At 47.3% G+C, this 18,807-nt stretch overlaps 1 protein-coding gene across 3 annotated transcripts in view; it reads left to right on the forward strand.

Moving 5' to 3' along the window:
- Positions 1 to 18,807, forward strand: part of ccdc146 (coiled-coil domain containing 146) — a 228,758-nt gene that overhangs the window by 113,433 nt on the left and 96,518 nt on the right. For all 3 annotated transcript variants that reach the window (XM_070896626.1, XM_070896628.1, XM_070896627.1), the window contains 2 exons: positions 15,531 to 15,604; positions 17,305 to 17,532. In XM_070896626.1, coding sequence (XP_070752727.1) covers positions 15,531 to 15,604; positions 17,305 to 17,532 — 302 coding nt within the window. The remainder of the gene's footprint in view (positions 1 to 15,530; positions 15,605 to 17,304; positions 17,533 to 18,807) is intronic.

Consider the following 18,807-nt stretch of genomic DNA (forward strand, 5'->3'; position numbering starts at 1 on the left):
AAGGCCATTGCCCGGTCACATGTATGGTGGCCGGGGATTGACTCAGACCTGGAACACTGGGTTCGCAGGTGCACGACGTGTGCCCAGCTGGGCAATGCCCCCAGGGAGGCCCCACTCAGCCCGTGGCCCTGGCCCACCAGACCATGGTCACGTATTCATGGGGAAAATGTTCCTGACCGTTGTCGATGCATACTCGAAGTGAATCGAGTGCATCATATTGAACTCGTGCACGACATCCATCACCGTGGAGAGTCTGCATACGATTTTCGCGATCCATGGCTTGCTGGACATCCTGGTCAGCGACAATGGCCCGTGTTTCACCAGCCATGAATTCCAAGAGTTTATGTCGGCCAATGGTATCAAGCACGTCCGGACAGCGCCATTCAAGCCGGCTTCCAATGGCCAGGCGGAACGGGCGGTCCAAGTCATAAAACAGGGCATGCTACGCATCCAAGGACCTTCCCTTCAGTCCCACCTATCGTGTCTCCTGTTGGCCTACAGGTCCCGCCCGCACTCGCTCACGGGTGTCCCGCCAGCGGAACTCCTCATAAAACGCATGCTCAAGATGCGGCTGTCCCTCATTCACCCAGCCCTGGTCGACATTGTTGAGGGCAAGCGCCAGTCCCAAACCGAGCTCCATGATCGATCTCAAGGGGGAGGTGTATAGAAATAGATGACCCGGTATTTGTTCTTAACCATGCTTTGGGACCCAAGTGGCTTGAGGGCACCGTAATTGGCAAAGAAGGAAATAGAGTCATGGTGGTCCGACTAAACAATGGGCAGATATGCCGCAAACACTTGGACCAAGTAAAGAAAAGGTTCAGCATAGACACGGAGGAACTTGAAGAAGAGCATGAGATGGTACCCACACCACTGCCAGTGAACGAGTAACAAAGACAGCCCTCAGCATGCACAGTCCCGGACAGGCCGGAATCACCTCAAGTGACAGAGACACGTGCCGAGGCTCAGCCACCAGAGCCACAACTGTGGAGCTCCATGAGAGAGCGTCGACCACCTGACAGACTTAACTTCTGAAACAAAAAGACTTAAGGGGGGAGGTGATATCATGTATTTAACCATCTTGCAATGACATAGTCATGTAACTGTAACTCATGTACACTGTACCTGTACCCTAGAAATGCACACCCTGACCACACGGGGTGAACTTGCGGGAGACACTCCTCACCTGGGCTTCCAGGTATAAAAGGGGAGGACCCACCCAGGGTCAGCACGCCTTGGTCCTGGCAATAAAGGTAAAGGTCACAGAGTGACCGTGCCTGATATATCTATGCCTCGTGTGAGTTTGTAGTAAGGTGCAGGGACACTACACTCTTGGCTAATGTTAAAACATAAATTTTACAATCATTTAGATCTGACAAGTAAGTCAGCTAACTATTTACAATAATTCTACTGCTTAGATGGTGATTTTTTTTTTCTAACATACTAAAGCCCCGATTTTAACTCTAGGTATGAAGTGGGTGGGAGGGGTCCAAGTTGTGCGGTAAACCATCCTGACCTCAGCAGTGTGAGGATTTTAACTCTTCGGCCTCATCTGACTTTCTATAGCACCCTTATCTTCGAAATACATCCCAAGGTGCTTCTCAGGCATAATCAAAAAAATAAATTTTACCAAAAACGGAGATATTAGCAAGGGTGACCAAAGTCTTGATCAAAGCGGTGCATTTAAAAGAAGGTTTTAAAGAAAAAGGGAGGCAGAAGGCAGAGGGGTTTAGGGAGGGAGTTCCAAAATATGGTGGCGTGAAGGGAGGAGGGGATGCACAAGAGGCCAGGGTGAGAGAAACAGAAGATTTGGTGAGGGGTTTAATGAGATTGGAAAGGACGAGGCCATGAAAGGATTTAAACTCGAAGACAACAATTTCAAACTGGAGGTGTGGGGATTGGGAGTCAATGTAGGTCAGCAAGGACGATGAGTGAGCAAGATTTGGTGCGGGATAAATGCAGTACAGATTTGGATGAGCTTAAATTTCATAGCATGGAGGACAGGAAGCTGGCCAGAAGAGCATTGGAATTATTGAGTCCTGAGGCTTCAGTAAGGGCAGCCGGATAGTCATGCCCCAGAAAGGAAGTGAAGCGTTCAGTAAGGGGCAAAGTGCCACTATCCATGAGCCAAGTTTCAATCAAAGTTAGGATGTCAATGTAATCATTCACAAATAGATTGTAGATGGCAAGAGCCTTATCCGTGAGTGAATGGACATTCTGGAGGTAAATATGAAGAGAGACAAGGATTGTTGATCCACTGCAGAGTCCAAGCGGACAGTGGTGAGTGGGGTGAGCAGGGTGGATGTTGCTGAGGTTAGCCTCCAAAGGACATGCTGTGTGAGAAGATCAACAAGAAAGGAGTATTGGGAAGTTGGATTTGCTGTTCATAAGGACGCAGTGACAGGTGTCTTGAGGGCCTTTCAGAGTATGCCAAAAGAGGAAGGGGGAGAAATTCGGGCGTGCCTCCCTTGCGGCATTAATCCAGGCAGAGCGGTACTTTTAGCGCCTTGACAAAGTTTGCGGCTCCCACCCAGAAATTCGGTCAAAGAGTTGACAGGAGTGATAAATCAGCCATTGCACATCAGAGCTGGAGGGGGGGTGGGGGCGGGGGTGGGGGGGGGCGATAATGAAAGTTTGGTCAGTACATTTTGCGGGCCAATTGCGCATGCGTGGAACTTCGAATCAGATCCTGGGAAAAGCCGAGTCTTAAAGGCACGGCATAGTAATGCACCCATTAAAGTTTTCAAAATCACTTGTTTTCAACCTGTACTGTTATGTCTGTCTGCTGCTGCAAACACGGAGGCTCACGCATCGTGCTGTGTGTAAACACCGACTGTGACCTCCGAGAAAAGCGCTTTCTCATCCCTTTAAGTAGTCATCAGTTAATGACTCTGCAAGCCTGTACCAACTGTTTTTCCAGACATTATTGGCGGGCGCTCAATGAGGCGCATGCACTGAATTTAGCAACCGGGGCGCAAGAGTTGAACCAGGAATACGGCATGATCGGAGTGATCGTCAGCAGCCAGGTGCTAGCAGTTTGCGCCCCAGTGGGTCTCTAATGAATTTTCCGTCAGGGCACTAAAAGCTGTCATCTGGTCGCTAAGCTCTAACGCTCGCATTAACACCCCCTCTGGCCGCTAACTGAGGCTATAAACACCGAAAATCCAGCCCTACCTCAAACATTAACTGATTTGTGTTCTCTCGACAGATGATGCCTGACCATCTGGAGTGTTTCTAATGTTTTCTGTTTTTATTTCAGATTTTCAGCATTTGAAATATTTTGCTTTTTTTACATATACAATGAAATATTCCTGGGGAAACAGGCAGGGTTAGCAGATGGGGTTGAGCTTTAAGAAGCTCTCACTAAGCTTGCTTCTGCAAAATAGCCATGCAATTAAACAGTTAAAGATCAAGCAAGCACTGAAATAATTGCAAACAAACACAGCAATCCTCAACATCCAAACAAATAAATCCACTTTAAGAGAACGGATCTAACATGACAAAAGTCTTTTTTTATATGGGTGTAGAGTGTATGGCGCAATGCTCAGACCTCCAAGTGCCTTAATAATTACCAGGGCCTCAATGAGTCTTGTGCACACCAGATGCATAGACTGTCAGTGCCAGAGGTGTTTCAGGGCCACATTATGGAATTCCCTGCACACTGGGCGCTGACCGGGCCTCAGCGTCCCATAAATCGGGATACAGACACCTGATGCACAATGGGCACTGAGCATTGCATTATTGGCCCTGTATTGTTTCAGACATCAATAATAAATGTAAAAGGTGGCATTCAGCCCTGACAGCAGCCTGCAGATAAAGATTTCAGCCTCAATTTTAATCAAGTGGATGGGATCAGGGCGGGCGGCAAACCATACTGACATTGGCAGCATGTGACTCGGACAGTTTTAACTTCCAAGCTTCATCTGCCCCCAGTGAGTTGCCTGCCCAAAACTGGCAGGATGCACCAACTGGTTGGCAGGTTGGAGCACAATTTTGGGTAGCAGGAGACCACTGGCAGGGAACAAAGAAACGGGACCCAAGTAAGTTGCAAGGAGGAGTTTTCAGGGCGGCCTCGCAGTCGGGTGATGGGGGTACCCGGGGTAGGGGAGGCCTAAACTTTCCTTGTGGGGTGTTGAACAGCACTTCCTCTCATCCTGGCCGCACAAGGAAAGTAAATAAAAAGCTTAAAACTTTTGTTATTGAGCTACTTCTGGTCGGGGCTGTTAAGTCCTGACTCTAATGTACTGACTTACATGAGACACATGCTGAAGTCAAGGTCACCTGCACCTTTAATTCCAGCTCTCCCAGTGTTGCACTTGTCTGAGACCTCCCTTTATATACCCCAGTGGGACAGGTATGGAGTGTCTCCTGCAAGTGCATCCCTGGTGCTAAGGTATGCTTATTGTTACAGGTCATATCCAGTTACAGTCATGTATAGCATGGTAAGATACAGTTATATACAGTAATGTGAGATACATGACATCACCCTCCCCCAAGGTCTTATTGCCTTTATAGATTCAGTTTCTCAAGTGGTCTGCGCTCTCGCGTGGAGTGTCTTAATTGTGGTTCAGTTGTTTGCCTTGGTGCCTGTTTATCGTTCAGTGTGTTTGCTGGTATCGCGCCTGGGCTGTCTGTTTCGTTTGATGTGATTGCTGGTATCTCGCCTGGGCTGTCTGTTGAGACTGCCCTTTCTTCAAGTTGTTCCACCTGTCTGTCCACCAGGTGTGGTGTGAATTCCACATTGTAGTCTGCCTCTGGTTCTTCAGTGTTATCAGTGAATCTACTTTTTATTTGGTCTACATGCCTCTGGTAGGTTTGGCCATTGTCCATTTGTACAATCAGTAGCCTGTTTCCCTCTTTGTCTGTTACTGTCCCTGCAAGTCATTTGGGACCCCGGCCACAGTTTAGCACAAACTCTTTGTCCCCTATCTCATTCCACCTCCCCCTCAAATTTCGGTCATGGTACTCAGTTAGCTTTTGACGCTTAGCCTCAACAATTTCATGCATGTCTGGGAGGATTAATGAGAGCCTGGTCTTTAAGGTTCGTTTCATTAATAGTTGCGCGGGGGGGGGATCCCCAGTCAACGAATGCGGACAAGATCTGTATGTCAGCAGCAGTCGCGACAGGCGACTCTGCAGCGTGGGACCTTGGATTCTGAGCATGCCTTGTTTAATGATCTGCACTGCTCGCTCTGCCTGGCCATTGGAGGCCGGCTTGAAAGGTGCCGTCTTAACGTGATTTATACCGTAGTCAACTATAAAATCGTGGAATTCTGCACCGGTGAAGCACGGACCATTATCACTGACCAATATGTCAGGAATGCCGTGCGTTGCAAACATGGTTCTAAGGCTCTCCACAGTGGTGGAGGTGGTGCTCGAGTTTAAAATGGTGCACTTGATCCATTTTGAAAATGCATCAACGACTACGAGGAACATTTTGCCCATGAATGGGCCCACATAGTCTACATGCACCCGCGACCACGGTTTGGTGGGCCAGGGCCAGGGGCTTAGGGAGGCCTCCCTGGGGGCATTACTGAGTTGGGCACAAATGGTGCACCGACGGACGCAGAGCTCCAAGTCCGCATCAATACCAGGCCACCAGACATGAGATCTGGCTATGACCTTCATAAGGACGATCCCTGGGTACTTGCGATGGAGCTCCCGGACAAATGCCTCCCTGCCTCATAAGGGCATAACTACTCGGCTGCCCCACATCAGGCAGTCTGCCTGTAGTGAGAGTTCATGCATGCGCCTATGGAAGGGTTTGACCTCCTCGGGGCAGGCATCGCGAGCCTCTGCCCAGTCACCGGTTAAAACGCATCTTTTAACTAGAGATAACATGGGGTCGCTGGTCGTCCATGCTCTGATTTGGCGAGCCGTCATGGGCGAACCTGTGGATTCAAAGGCATTGATTGCCATGACCATCTCACAGTCCTGTTCGTCGGACCCTTCTGTGGTCGCCAGGGGTAGCCTGCTAAGCGCGTCGGCACAGTTGTCTGTGCCTGGTCTGTGCCTTATCGTGTAGTCGTAAGCCGCCAGCATGAGTGCCCACCGCTGAATGCGCGCCGAGGCGTTGGCGTTGATTGCCTTGCACTCGGATAGTAGGGACGTGAGGGGTTTATGGTCAGTTTCTAACACAAACTTGGCCCCGAAAAGGTATTGGTGCATCTTTTTGACACCATACACGCACGCGAGCGCCTCCTTCTCAACCATACTGTACCCGCGCTCCGCCTGCGAAAGCAACGGGCTGCAATTTACCCGCATCATTGACGTGCTGTAAAACGCACCCGACCCCGTATGCTGACGCATCACACATAAGGACTAACTTTTTACCTGGGTCAAAAAAGGCTAAAACACTCTAGGAACATAGAAGGTTGCGTGCCTTATTGAAGGCGCGTTCTTGGGCGTCCCCCCAAAACCAATCGCACTCCTTTCTGAGTAGCACGTGGAGAGGCTCCAGCAGCATGCTCAAGTTCTGCATAAAGGTCCCAAAGTAATTGAGTAGCCCGAGAAAGGCGCGCAGTTCCGAGACATTCCGGGGCCTGGGTGCCAGGCGAATCGCTTCGGTTTTGGATTCGGCTGGGCAGATTCCATCATGGGCAATCCTTCTGCCCAAAATTCAACCTCAGGCGCGAGAAACAGACACTTGGATTTCTTAACTCTGAGGCCTACCCGATCCAATCGACTTAGTACTTCCTCAAGATTGCGGAGATGAGAGTCGGTGTCCCTGCCCGTGATGAATATGTCATCTTGAAACACAATCGTCCTCGGGATGGACTTGAATGGACTTGAGCAGACTCTCCATGTTGCGCTGGAATATAGCAGCTGCCGACCTGATGCCGAATGGGCATCGATTGTACACAAAAAGGCCTCAATGTGTGTTGATGGTGGTGAGTAGCTTAGACTCTTTGGTCAGTTCTTGCGTCATATACGCAGATGTGAGGTCAAGTTTCGAGAAAAGTTTTCCTCCAGCCAACGTGGCAAATAGGTCCTCCGCTCTGGGCAGCAGGTATTGGTCCTGTAGGGAGACTCTGTTTATGGTAGACTTGTAATCCCCACAGGCTTCATGACGGGGATAATGGGGGTTGCCCAGTCGCTGAATTCCACGGGAGAAATTATGCCTTCCTGCAGAAGCCGGTCCAGTTTGTTTTCAATCTTTTCCCTCATCACATAAGGCACAGCTCTAGCCTTGTGATGGACCAGTCTGGCATTGTGTGTGATGTAGATTCTAACTTTAGCCCCTTTGAAGGTGCCCACACCTGGCTGAAAGAGATGTTCAAAACGGCTTAGAACTGTTGAGTAGGAGGTCCGTTCCTCTGACGACATGGCGTGAACATCATCCCATTTCCAATTAAGTTTTGCTAGCCAGCTTCTCCCCAACAGGGCTGGGAGATCCCTGGGGACAATCCTCAGGGAAAGTCGGTGCACCATCCCTTTGTGTGTGACTGAGAGCATGGCGCTGCCAAGGACTGGGACGATTTCTTTAGTATAGGTCCTTAGTTTGGTGTCGATCTTTGTGAGTTTTGGTCTGTTGCTTTTGTGCGGCCACAGCTGTTCAAATTGTTGAACTCTCATGAGGGATTGACTGGCCCCCGTGTCCAGTTCCATGTTGACGGGTATCCCGTTGAGTAGAACCCTCATCATAATTGGAGGCATCTTGGTGTAAGAACAGTGGACATTGATCGTGTTAACCCGCTGTACCTCGGCGTCCCGTGCACTGTTCCAACCATCTTCTGGTCCGCTTTCCGACCCTTCCGATTCATTTACCAGCCGAGCTGCTGTTTTTCTGCACATGTGAGCCAGATGCCCTGTGTAGTTGCAGTTTCTGCAAACGGCATGCTGAAATCGACACACCCTGGTTGAGTGCCTTCCCCCACATCACGAACACAGACCGTTTCCATTGTTTCCGAAGGATGAGCTGCGTCTGGCTGATCTCCCTTGAGCTTCTCTCAATCTGTTGTTGATTGCTCGCATTGTGGGTTGATGAGGTGTGATCGGCCGTTCATGTGGCCCTTGATTTTGATGACTTCTGGTGCCACTGTCTGCTGTTGAAGGCCTGCTCTCCTGCCTTTGTCTGTGTGTGGGAGTAGCGGTTTGTTTCACAATGTGAACCCCTTGTTCTGCTGCCTCGTTGGTTATCGTACCCGAAGTATAGATCAGCCTCGTTTCTTCTTCGCCTGCCAAGAACGCCTGTGCGACCAGTGCTGCTGCCTCTAGAGTCAAGTTCTTAGTCTCTATAAGCTTTCGGAATATGCCTGCGTGGCCTATTCCTTCAATAAAAAAGTTTCTCAGTACTTCTCTCCTTAGTTCATTGGGGAACTCACATGAACTAGCCAGCCTCCGAAGTTCCGCCACGAAGTCGGGTATGCTTTGGCCCACACAGCATCTGTAGTTGTAGAACCTGTGTCTGGCGATGTGTAGGCTGCTCACTGGCTTCAGGTGGTCTCTCACCAGTATGCTCAACTCCTCAAACGACTTGCTTGCTGGTTTCTCGGGTGCCAGCAGGTCTTTCATTAAAGCATATGTTTTCGAGCCACAGCTGGTCAAGAGATGGGCTCTTCTCTTGTCTGCCTTATCGTCGCCCAGCCAGTCTTTGGTCACAAAGCTTTGCTGGAGCCTCTCTATAAAGTCATTCCAATTGTCTCCAGCATTGTATTTCTCATCTGAGCTGTTGGTAGCCATTCTATGGATTCTGTGATCCCGTAACTCATTGCCACTGTTAAGTCCTGACTTTAATGTACTGACTTACACGAGACACATGCTGAAGTCAAGGTCATTCAGGACCTGCACCTTTAATTCCAGCTCTCCCAGTGTTGCACTTGCCTGAGACCTCCCTTTATATACCTCAGTGGGACAGGTATGGAGTGTCTCCTGCAAGTGCACCCCTGGTGGTAAGGTATGCTTATTGTTACAGGTCATATCCAGTTACAGTCATGTATAGCATGATAAGATACAGTTATATACAGTAATGTGAGATACATGACAGGGGCTCCTCTTCCCACTATTTTGATCTGACAAGAAAGTCACAATGGTTTCCCAGCTCAATCCCATGGTTACTATTGTGTTCGGTGCCAAGTCTACATAGTTAAAGAATGGCCCATCGGTTTTCAGCAGTTGTCCTTCCCGCCTGCAGAGGATCAGGTTAAAATCGAAGACTGTAGGAAGAGAACAGGAAGTCAGTGGATAAGATCCCAGGCTGATTTTAACTGCCCACTTGCCACTGGACAGGCAGGGTTAAAATTGCCTCTTTCATTTTTGTATTAATAAAATAATAGGCCAGTTGATGTTAATCTAAACCAGTTCTTTTTAACATGACCAAAACTTCCTTACCAAGCACGGCAATATTCTAAAAGAACATAGTTTCTGTTATGTTTAGAATAACTCCACAAGACTGAGTACTGCAAGCTTAAACTCATGTGACCTTAGTCCAAAACAGTATGGCAGACGGTCTTTTATACTCTCTTGCATGAGGTGTGCAGGTGACCCTTGGGCCTCCAACAGGTGCATCCTCTGGTGGCAAGTCTTACACAGTTATAATGTTTACATACATAACATCACTCCCTCACCCCCCCTGCCAAAATCTTTGATACAAGTTATTTACAAGTTGAGCCGGTCGGGGGCCCTTCGCTCCCTGGTTGAAAGCCTGAGTTCGAACCCTGGCATGGGTGAGTTAGTCGGGCCATTGCTGCACTGCAGCGCGGCTGGTCTGACCGGACTGTTGGGCATGGTGGGTTTATCCTCTTGATTGACAGCGAGGGTCGATTGCTGGTTGGGTGTGTGTTGGTGGATCAATGACGGTGATGTCCTCTTCAGGTTGTTCCTGATTGCCAGTAATTCGCAGTTTGGTCTGATCCATATGTTTTCTGCACATTTGTCCAGTACATAATTTGACAATAAACACTCTATTCCCCTTCTTGGCCAAGACAGTGCCAGCAACCCATTTGGGACCATGACCGTAATTAAGGACAAACACAGGGTAATTTACATCAATGTCTCGCGATACAGCCGCACGATCATGGTACATGTTTTGCCGGTGACGCCGGGTTTCCACATGATCATTGAGATCTGGGTGGACTAAAGAGAGCCTGGTTTTGAGTGCTCTCTTCATTAACAATTCCGCTGGGGTAACCCCGGTAAACAAGTGGGGTCGCGTCTGGTAGCTGAGCAAAACCCGAGACAAACGGGTCTACAGGGAGCTGTCCATCACGCATTTCAGGCTCTGCTTGATAGTTTGGACTGCTCGTTCCGCTTGACCATTGGATGTGGGCTTAAGCGGGGCAGACCTGACATGCTTAATGCCATTGCGGGTCATAAACTCGTTGAGTACCGAGCTGGTGAAACACAGTCCGTTGTCACTGAAATGGACGTTGGGCAAGCCATGGGTGGCGAACATGGCCCAGAGGCTTTCAATGGTGGCAGTGGACCATGCTTGACAAATCTTCTGGAATTTTTTGAGGATGTTTCCAGTAGAGTGGACAAGGGAGAACCAGTTGATGTGGTATATTTGGACTTTCAGAAGGCTTTCGACAAGGTCCCACACAAGAGATTAATGTGCAAAGTTAAAGCACATGGGATTGGGAGTAGTGTGCTGACATGGATTGAGAACTGGTTGTCAGACAGGAAGCAAAGAGTAGGAGTAAATGGGGACTTTTCAGAATGGCAGGCAGTGACTAGTGGGGTACCGCAAGGTTCTGTGCTGGGGCCCCAGCTGTTTACACTGTACATTAATGATTTAGACGAGGGGATTAAATATAGTATCTCCATATTTGCGGATGACACTAAGTTGGGTGGCAGTGTGAGCTGCGAGGAGGATGCTATGAGGCTGCAGAGCGACTTGGATAGGTTAGGTGAGTGGGCAAATGCATGGCAGATGAAGTATAATGTGGATAAATGTGAGGTTATCCACTTTGGTGGTAAAAACAGAGAGACAGACTATTATCTGAATGGTGACAGATTAGGAAAAGGGGAGGTGCAAAGAGACCTGGGTGTCATGGTACATCAGTCATTGAAGGTTGGCATGCAGGTACAGCAGGCGGTTAAGAAAGCAAATGGCATGTTGGCCTTCATAGCGAGGGGATTTGAGTACAGGGGCAGGGAGGTGTTGCTACAATTGTACAGGGCCTTGGTGAGGCCACACCTGGAGTATTGTGTACAGTTTTGGTCTCCTAACCTGAGGAAGGACATTCTTGCTATTGAGGGAGTGCAGCGAAGGTTCACCAGACTGATTCCCGGGATGGCGGGACTGACCTATCAAGAAAGACTGGATCAACTGGGCTTGTATTCACTGGAGTTCAGAAGAATGAGAGGGGACCTCATAGAAACGTTTAAAATTCTGACGGGGTTAGACAGGTTAGATGCAGGAAGAATGTTCCCAATGTTGGGGAAGTCCAGAACCAGGGGACACAGTCTAAGGATAAGGGGGAAGCCATTTAGGACCGAGATGAGGAGGAATCTCTTCACCCAGAGAGTGGTGAACCTGTGGAATTCTCTACCACAGAAAGTTGTTGAGGCCAATTCACTAAATATATTCAAAAAGGAATTAGATGAAGTCCTTACTACTAGGGGAATCAAGGGATATGGTGAGAAAGCAGGAATGGGGTACTGAAGTTGCATGTGCAGCCATGAACTCATTGAATGGCGGTGCAGGCTAGAAGGGCCGAATGGCCTACTCCTGCACCTATTTTCTATGTTTCTATGTTTCTATGGACGTGCAGGATAACATGATTACACATTCAATCCATTTAGAGTAAGCGTCCACTACTACAAAGAACATCTTTCCTAGAAGGGGGCCAGCAAACTCTACGTGGATCCTGGACCACGGTTTGCAGGGCCATGACCACAGACTCAGTGGAGCCTCCCTTGGTGCATTGCTCAACTGAGAGCAAGTGTTACATTGGTGTATGCGTGACTCCAAATCCAAGTCAACGCCGGGTCACCAGACGTGCAACCTGGCGATAGCCTTCATCATGACTATGCCTGGGTGGGTACTGTGTAGGTCACATATAAATGTTTCCCTGCGTTTTTTGGCAAAACCATGCGATTACCCCATAAGAGACATAGAAACATAGAAACAAGGAGCAGGAGCAGGCCATTCGGCCCTTCGAACCTGTACCACCATTCAATATGATCATGGCTGATCATTTTTGAAATTTTAGTACCCCATTCCTGCTTTCTCTCCATTACCCCTTGATCCCTTTAGCCATAAGGGCCACAGCTAACTCCCTTTTGAATATATCTAACGAACTGGCCTCAACAACTTTCCGTGGTAGAGAATTCCACAGGTTAATAATTCCCTGAGTGAAGAAGTTTCTCCTCATCATCGTCCTAAATGGCTTACCCCTTACCCTTAGACTGTGACCACTGGTTCTGGACTTCCCCAACATCGGGAACATTCTTCCTGCATCTAATCTGTCCAATCCCGTCAGAATTTTATATGTTTCTATGAGATCCCCTCTCATTCTTCTAAATTCCAGGGAATATAAGCCTAGTCGATCTAGTCTTTCTTCATATGTCAGTCCTGCCATCCCGGGAATCAGTTTGGTGAACCTTCGCTGCACTCCCTCAATAGCAAGAATGTCCTTCCTCAGATTAGGAGACCAAAACTGTAGACAATATTCAAGGTGTGGCCTCACCAAGGCCGTGTACAACTGCAGTAAGATCTCTCTGCTCCTATACTCAATTCCTCTCGCTATGAAGGCCAACGTGGCATTTGCCTTCTTCACCTGCTGTACCTGCATGCCAACTTTCAATGACTGATGTACCATGACACCCAGGTCTCATTGCACCTTCCCTTTTCCGAATCTGTCACCATTCAGATAATATTCTGCCTTCCTGATTTTGTCACCAAAGTGGATAACCTCACATTTATCTACATTATACTGCATCTGCCATGCATTTGCCCACTCACCTAACCTGTCCAAGTCATCCTGCAGCCTCTTAGCATCCTCCTCACAGTTCATATTGCCACCCAGCTTAGTGTCATCTGCAAACTTGGAGGTATTACATTCAATTCCTTCGTCTAAATCATTAATGCATATTGTAAATAGCTGGGGTCCCAGCACTGAATCTTGCGGTACCCCACTAGTCACTGCCTGCCATTCTGAAAAGGACCCGTTTAATCCTACTCTTTGCTTCCTGTCTGCCAACCAGTTCTCTATCCACGTCAATACATTACCCCCAATACCATGTGCTTTAATTTTGCACACTAATTTCTTGTGTGGGACCTTGTCAAAAGCCTTTTGAAAGTCCAAATACAACTGGATGGACATTTCATCTTTACGTCGGTGAAACAGCTTCATTTCACCTTGCATTTCCCCGGGACAGCCGACCAGCTCCCATTGAGGATGCAACTTTTTACTAGTGATAGCACAGGGTCCAGGCTAGTCCAGGTCCTGATCTGGCAAGCCGTGATGGGTGACCCCTTGCTCTCAAAAACATCCATGACCGGGGCGCCATTTCCTCCCCGGCGGTGGGCAATGGTAGTCGACTGAGAGCATCAGCACAGTTCTCCATGCCTGGTCTGTGGCGGATAACATAGTCATAAGTGCCCACCTTTGGATGTGGGACGAAGCATTGGTGTTTATACCTTTGCTTTCTGAAAACAGCGAAATGAATGGTTTGTGGTCGGTTTCAAGCTCGAACCGGAGTCCAAATAGGTATTGGTGCATTTTCTTAACCCCGTATACACATGCTAACGCCTCTTTCTTGACCATACTGTAGCCTCTTTCAGCCTTAGATAAACTTCTAGATGCATATGCAACCGGTTGCAATTTGCCTGATACATTGGTTTACTGTAACACACAGCTGACCCCGTACGAAGATGCATCACAAGCTAGCACTAAACGTTTATACGGGTCATACAATACTTGTTAGAACATTGCAGGTTTCTGGCCTTCTCAAAGGCTGTCTCTTGAGATTTACCCCAAACCCAGTCGTCACCCTTACGTAGCAACATGTGCAATGGTTCCAGCAAAGTGCTCAACCTAGGTAGAAAGTTACCAAAATAGTTGAGGAGTCCCAGGAACGAACGCAGCTCCGTCACATTCTGTGGTCTGGGTGCGTTCTTGATGGCCTCCATCTTTGAGTCCGTGAGTCTGATGCCGTCTGCCGCAATCTTTCCCCCCAAAAATGTGATCTCTGGCGCCAGGAAAACACACTTGGAGCGTTTCAGCCTGAGTCCCACTCTGTCTAGTCAACTTAGAAGCTCTTCCAGGTTGTGCAGGTGTTCGATGGTGTCACGACCGGTGATCAGGATGTCATCTTGAAACACAATGGTGCGCAGAACCGATTTCAGCAGACTCTCCATATTCCTCTGGAAAATGGCAGCAGCCGAGCGAATCCCAAAAAGGCATCTGTGGTATATAAATAGACCTTGTGCGTGTTGATGCATGTCAACTTTTCGAAGATTCAGCCAGCTCCTGTGTCATGTAAGCGGAGGTTAGATCCAATTTGGTGAACGACTTACCCCCTGCTAACGGTGCGAACAGGTCATCCGCCTTGTGTAGTACATACTGGTCTTGTAACGAGACTCGGTTGATCGTTACCTTGTAGTCTCCACAGATTCTGACCGTGCCATCACTTTTCAATACCGAAACAATTGGGCTGGCCCACTCGTTGAATTCCTACTGGCGATATGATTCCCTCTCATTGAAGTCTGTCCAGTTCGATCTCGACTTTCTTGCTCACCATATATGGAACCGCTCGAGCCTTGTGATGAACAGGCCTCAGGGACTAGATGGATCTGCACCTTGGCGCCTGTGAAGTTGCCAATGCCTGGTTCAAATAGTGACGGAAATTTGCTCAGCACTTGAGCGCATGAGGCATCATCCGCCGAAGTTAGTGCTTTGATGTCATCCCAGTTCCATCGAATCTTTCCGAGCCAACTTCTGCCGAACAGCGTTGGGTCATCGCCTGGTACAATCCACAGAGATAAGTCATGCACAGCTCCATTGTACGATACCTTCACTGCCGCACTGCCAAAGACTGGCATGAGTTCTTTAGTGTAAGTGCGCAGCTTTGTCTAAATCGGGCTCAGTTTGGGCCTTTGTGCCTTGTTGCCCCACAGTTTCTCAAAAGCTTTCTGGCTCATAATTGATTGACTCGCCCCTGTGTCCAACTCCATGGAAACTGGAATGCCAGTTGGTGGTGAAAGTGCGTAGCCCATACACTTCTTCCTCGGCCTTGGGTTGAGTTGCCTCTCTAACTCGTTATGCGTGATCCGCTTCAGATTGACCATCTTCTGCCAACTCCACCACATGGTGAGTCGCAGCACGTTTGCACATTCGCTGGAGGTGCCCCATTGTTTTGCAGCCTTTGCACACGTAGTGCTTGAATCGACATTGATGGGCTTTTTGATTACCCCCACAGCGCCAACATGGTGTTAATGAATTCGCATCCATACATAACAGTTTTGCCACAGGTCGATGTTCATGCACTGTGTTCTTCTAACTACAGTAATTTCAATAATCTGCAGGAATCACAAACTGTTTCCCAATAAGTAACAACTTGTTATGTTTTTTTCCTATTTATAGATCGATCTGGTCCAACTGCATTCTGTTCCTGGTCAGCTGGCCAAAGATATGCAGAAAATAAATCGCAAAAGAAAGTATGTTTTCTTTAGAAATTGCAAGCAAATGGTTACAATTTACACTTAAGTGATGATGAGCTACTTTGCAAGCGAGTAGCAAAGAATATAATTATTTATCATTGACCAGATGCATTTCTTGAATCATGCTCGTTTTCTGAGAATTGACATTTGGTGTTTTCAGGAAGTTTTTAATGTTGTAGTCAGGATATGTTGCTAACATTTTGAAACACCTTGTTTGTAACAGAGGAAATGATTTGCAATTTTAACTCTGAATGCCAGATAAAACAATGTGGATAAAAATTGCAGCAACTTAGAATTTCTGTTGATTGTAAAACGTGCTTCACTTCAGGATAGTAATTAGCAACACTGAATAGTACATACTACTCATTTCATTTTTTTTTTAAATGTACCCTTATTCTGCCAGCAGCTCCAGAAAATTCCAGGCTCTCTGGACTAGCCACCTTTGAGATTTTAACTTGCTCATGGTAATATTAAAAAATATGGGATATTGCTGTGGCCATTACAGAGACCTGGCTACAAGCTGGGCATCACTTGCAGCTAAAGGCTATCGGATCTTTAGAAAGGAGAGGCAAATTGGGAAAGGGCAATATTGATAGGGGAATTTTCACATGACAAAACGGGTGGGTTGGAGGCGGGGGGGTGGGGGGAAAGTTAAAATTTTAAAAATCTAAATCCCAACCCAACCTGCTCACTTTCACCTTTTAATTAGGTGGGACGGGGGTGGGCATTTAAAATATTATAATGAGGCCTGAAGTCTGCTTTAACCCTACATAAACTAGAAGTGATCCAAAACCCGCTCATCCATCACCCCTGTGCTCGCTGACCTACATTGGCTTCTGGTTAAGCAACGACTCGATTACAAAATTCTCATCCTTATTTTCAAATCCCTCTATGGCCTCGCCCCTCCCTACCTCTGTATTCTCCTCCAACCCCACAACTCCCTGAGATGTCTGTGCTCCTCTAATTCTGCCCTCTTGAGCATCCCTGATTATAATTGCTCAACCATTGGTGGCCATGCCTCCTGTTGCCCAGGCCCCAAGCTCTGGAACTCCTTGCCTAAACCGCTCCGCCTCTCTACCTTTCTTTCCTCCTTCAAGGCGCTCCTTAAAACATACCTCCTTGACCAAGCTTTTGGTCACCTGCGCTAATTTCCGGTACTGTTTTTCGTGCAGGGCCCTAGATCCGCCCCCTAATCGACAGACCACGCCACGCCAAGCCATGGGAGAGGCCACAGAGTGGCCAGAATCCAGAGACGTCTTTTCGACGCCGTTTTCAGCCCACAAAGTTGGCGCATCTCTGGTGAGTGCGCCGAAAAAAACGGGTGGGCCAATTTTGAGCCCATAACCACTACACTACTGTGCATAGTTTCTAACCCTAAAGGGCCAAACAGGGCAGCCTCCATCACACCCAGCAATTCCAATCGTCAAACAAAGGGTTCGGTTAGGAGCCTCCAACACATGCCCACAGTCTCTTTTTCTTGTCTCCACATTTTTTTGCCAGACAAAAGTTTTCTTCCATTCAAAATTCTGTGTGCTTCAGATTCAACCAGTCATCTTTAAGTAGCTGATTTCCTGTTAAACATAAATCCTGGTAATTTATTAAGATGATATAAAATGGCAGAATGAATGAATGCATTTATAGTGAAAATTCTAAAACTTTGCAGTTTGTTAAAATGTGAATGTTCTTTTTTACCTTAGTAATTTGGAGAAGGCAAAAGCTGAAATAGTTGCGGAATACAATGAAGTTCTTAATTCTGTACGACAAATAGAAAATAAATGCAAAATGATAGAAGATGAGAAAATGGAGGTTATGAAAGAGTTGGATGAAAAAAGGGTTTCACTGGACATCAAGGAGCAAGACTACAACCAGTTAGTTAAGATTGCTGAGTTTGGTAAAGAGGATGAATCTGCGTTAATGGGAGAAAGGTTTGTAGGGAACACTGAACATTATTGTCCTTCCTACCATAATAATGATAATGGGCTTTGTGTTATCTGTATTTACAAAAATAAAATGTGAATGGTAATTCCTTGATGGGGTAGAGCTGGAGATCCATGTGATGGAGAGGACAGATCTCATCTGTCTTTTCTGCATCTCATTTCCTAAGTTGGGAGAAACTGCTCAGCAAGTTATGTCTTTTTCATCTTTATTGTCATTCCCTTTTATTCACAATTCAGTTTTCTCCTGCTAATTCTCATTCTTGTTTACAAATCCCTCCATGGCCTTGCCCCTCCCTATCTCTCTAATCTATTTCAGCCTCACAACCCCAGGAGATGTCTGCGATCCTCTTGAGCATCCCGGATTATAACTGCTCAACCATCGGTGGTCGTGCCTTCAGCTGCTTGGGCTCTAAGCTCTGGAACTCCCTGCCTCGCTATCTCTCTTTCCTCCTTTAAGACGCTGCTTAAAACCTACCTCTTTAACCAAGCTTTTGGTCATCTGCCATAATTTCTTCTAATGTGGCTCAGTATCAAATTTATTTGTTTTGTCTTATGACACTCCTGTGAAGTGCCTTGGGACGTTTTACTACTTTAGAGGCGCTATATAAATGCAAATAGTTGTTGTTGCTACATCTAACATCTGATGAAGCAATATTTCTGCAACAGAAAGATGCTCATTGTTTAAACCTGTTACTTAAAGAGGGGGCTAAAAATCCTCAACCAATCCGGAAGGGCTGAAAATTGACACCAGCATCACCAGGAGTTTCCTGTGACATTTGTTGGGGAAGAGCCCCAAAAAAGGTCATGAGAGGGTGGAGGTGGGGACTTCCAAACCCGAGATTGCCACCTTGCCGGTCTCTCAGGTATGGTGGATTCTTGGCGTCCAGTACGCCCAATGAAAGGAGACATACCAGCTGATAAGTTTAAAAAATATAGTTTTTAATGTGGCCTCCTTACAAAGGGAACTGCACAATGTGGAACTCCTGATTATCCTAGAATATATGAAAACAACATGGTGCCTGGAGCATCATGAATTTCTTCTCAGGAAATTAGTCTTTCACTCTTCATCTTGTTTCACACTTAGCCTGAGTATAAAAAGAAAGAACTTGCATTTATATTTTTTTTTATTCGTTCGTGAGATGTGAGTGTCGCTGGCAAGGCCAGCATTTATTGCCCATCCCTAATTGCCCTCAAGAAGGTGGTGGTTTGCTGCCTTCTTGAACTTCAAAGGGCAGTTAAAACTCAACCACATTGCTGTGGATC

Source organism: Pristiophorus japonicus, chromosome 13, assembly GCF_044704955.1.
Source record: "Pristiophorus japonicus isolate sPriJap1 chromosome 13, sPriJap1.hap1, whole genome shotgun sequence".
Classification (NCBI taxonomy): domain Eukaryota; kingdom Metazoa; phylum Chordata; class Chondrichthyes; family Pristiophoridae; genus Pristiophorus; species Pristiophorus japonicus.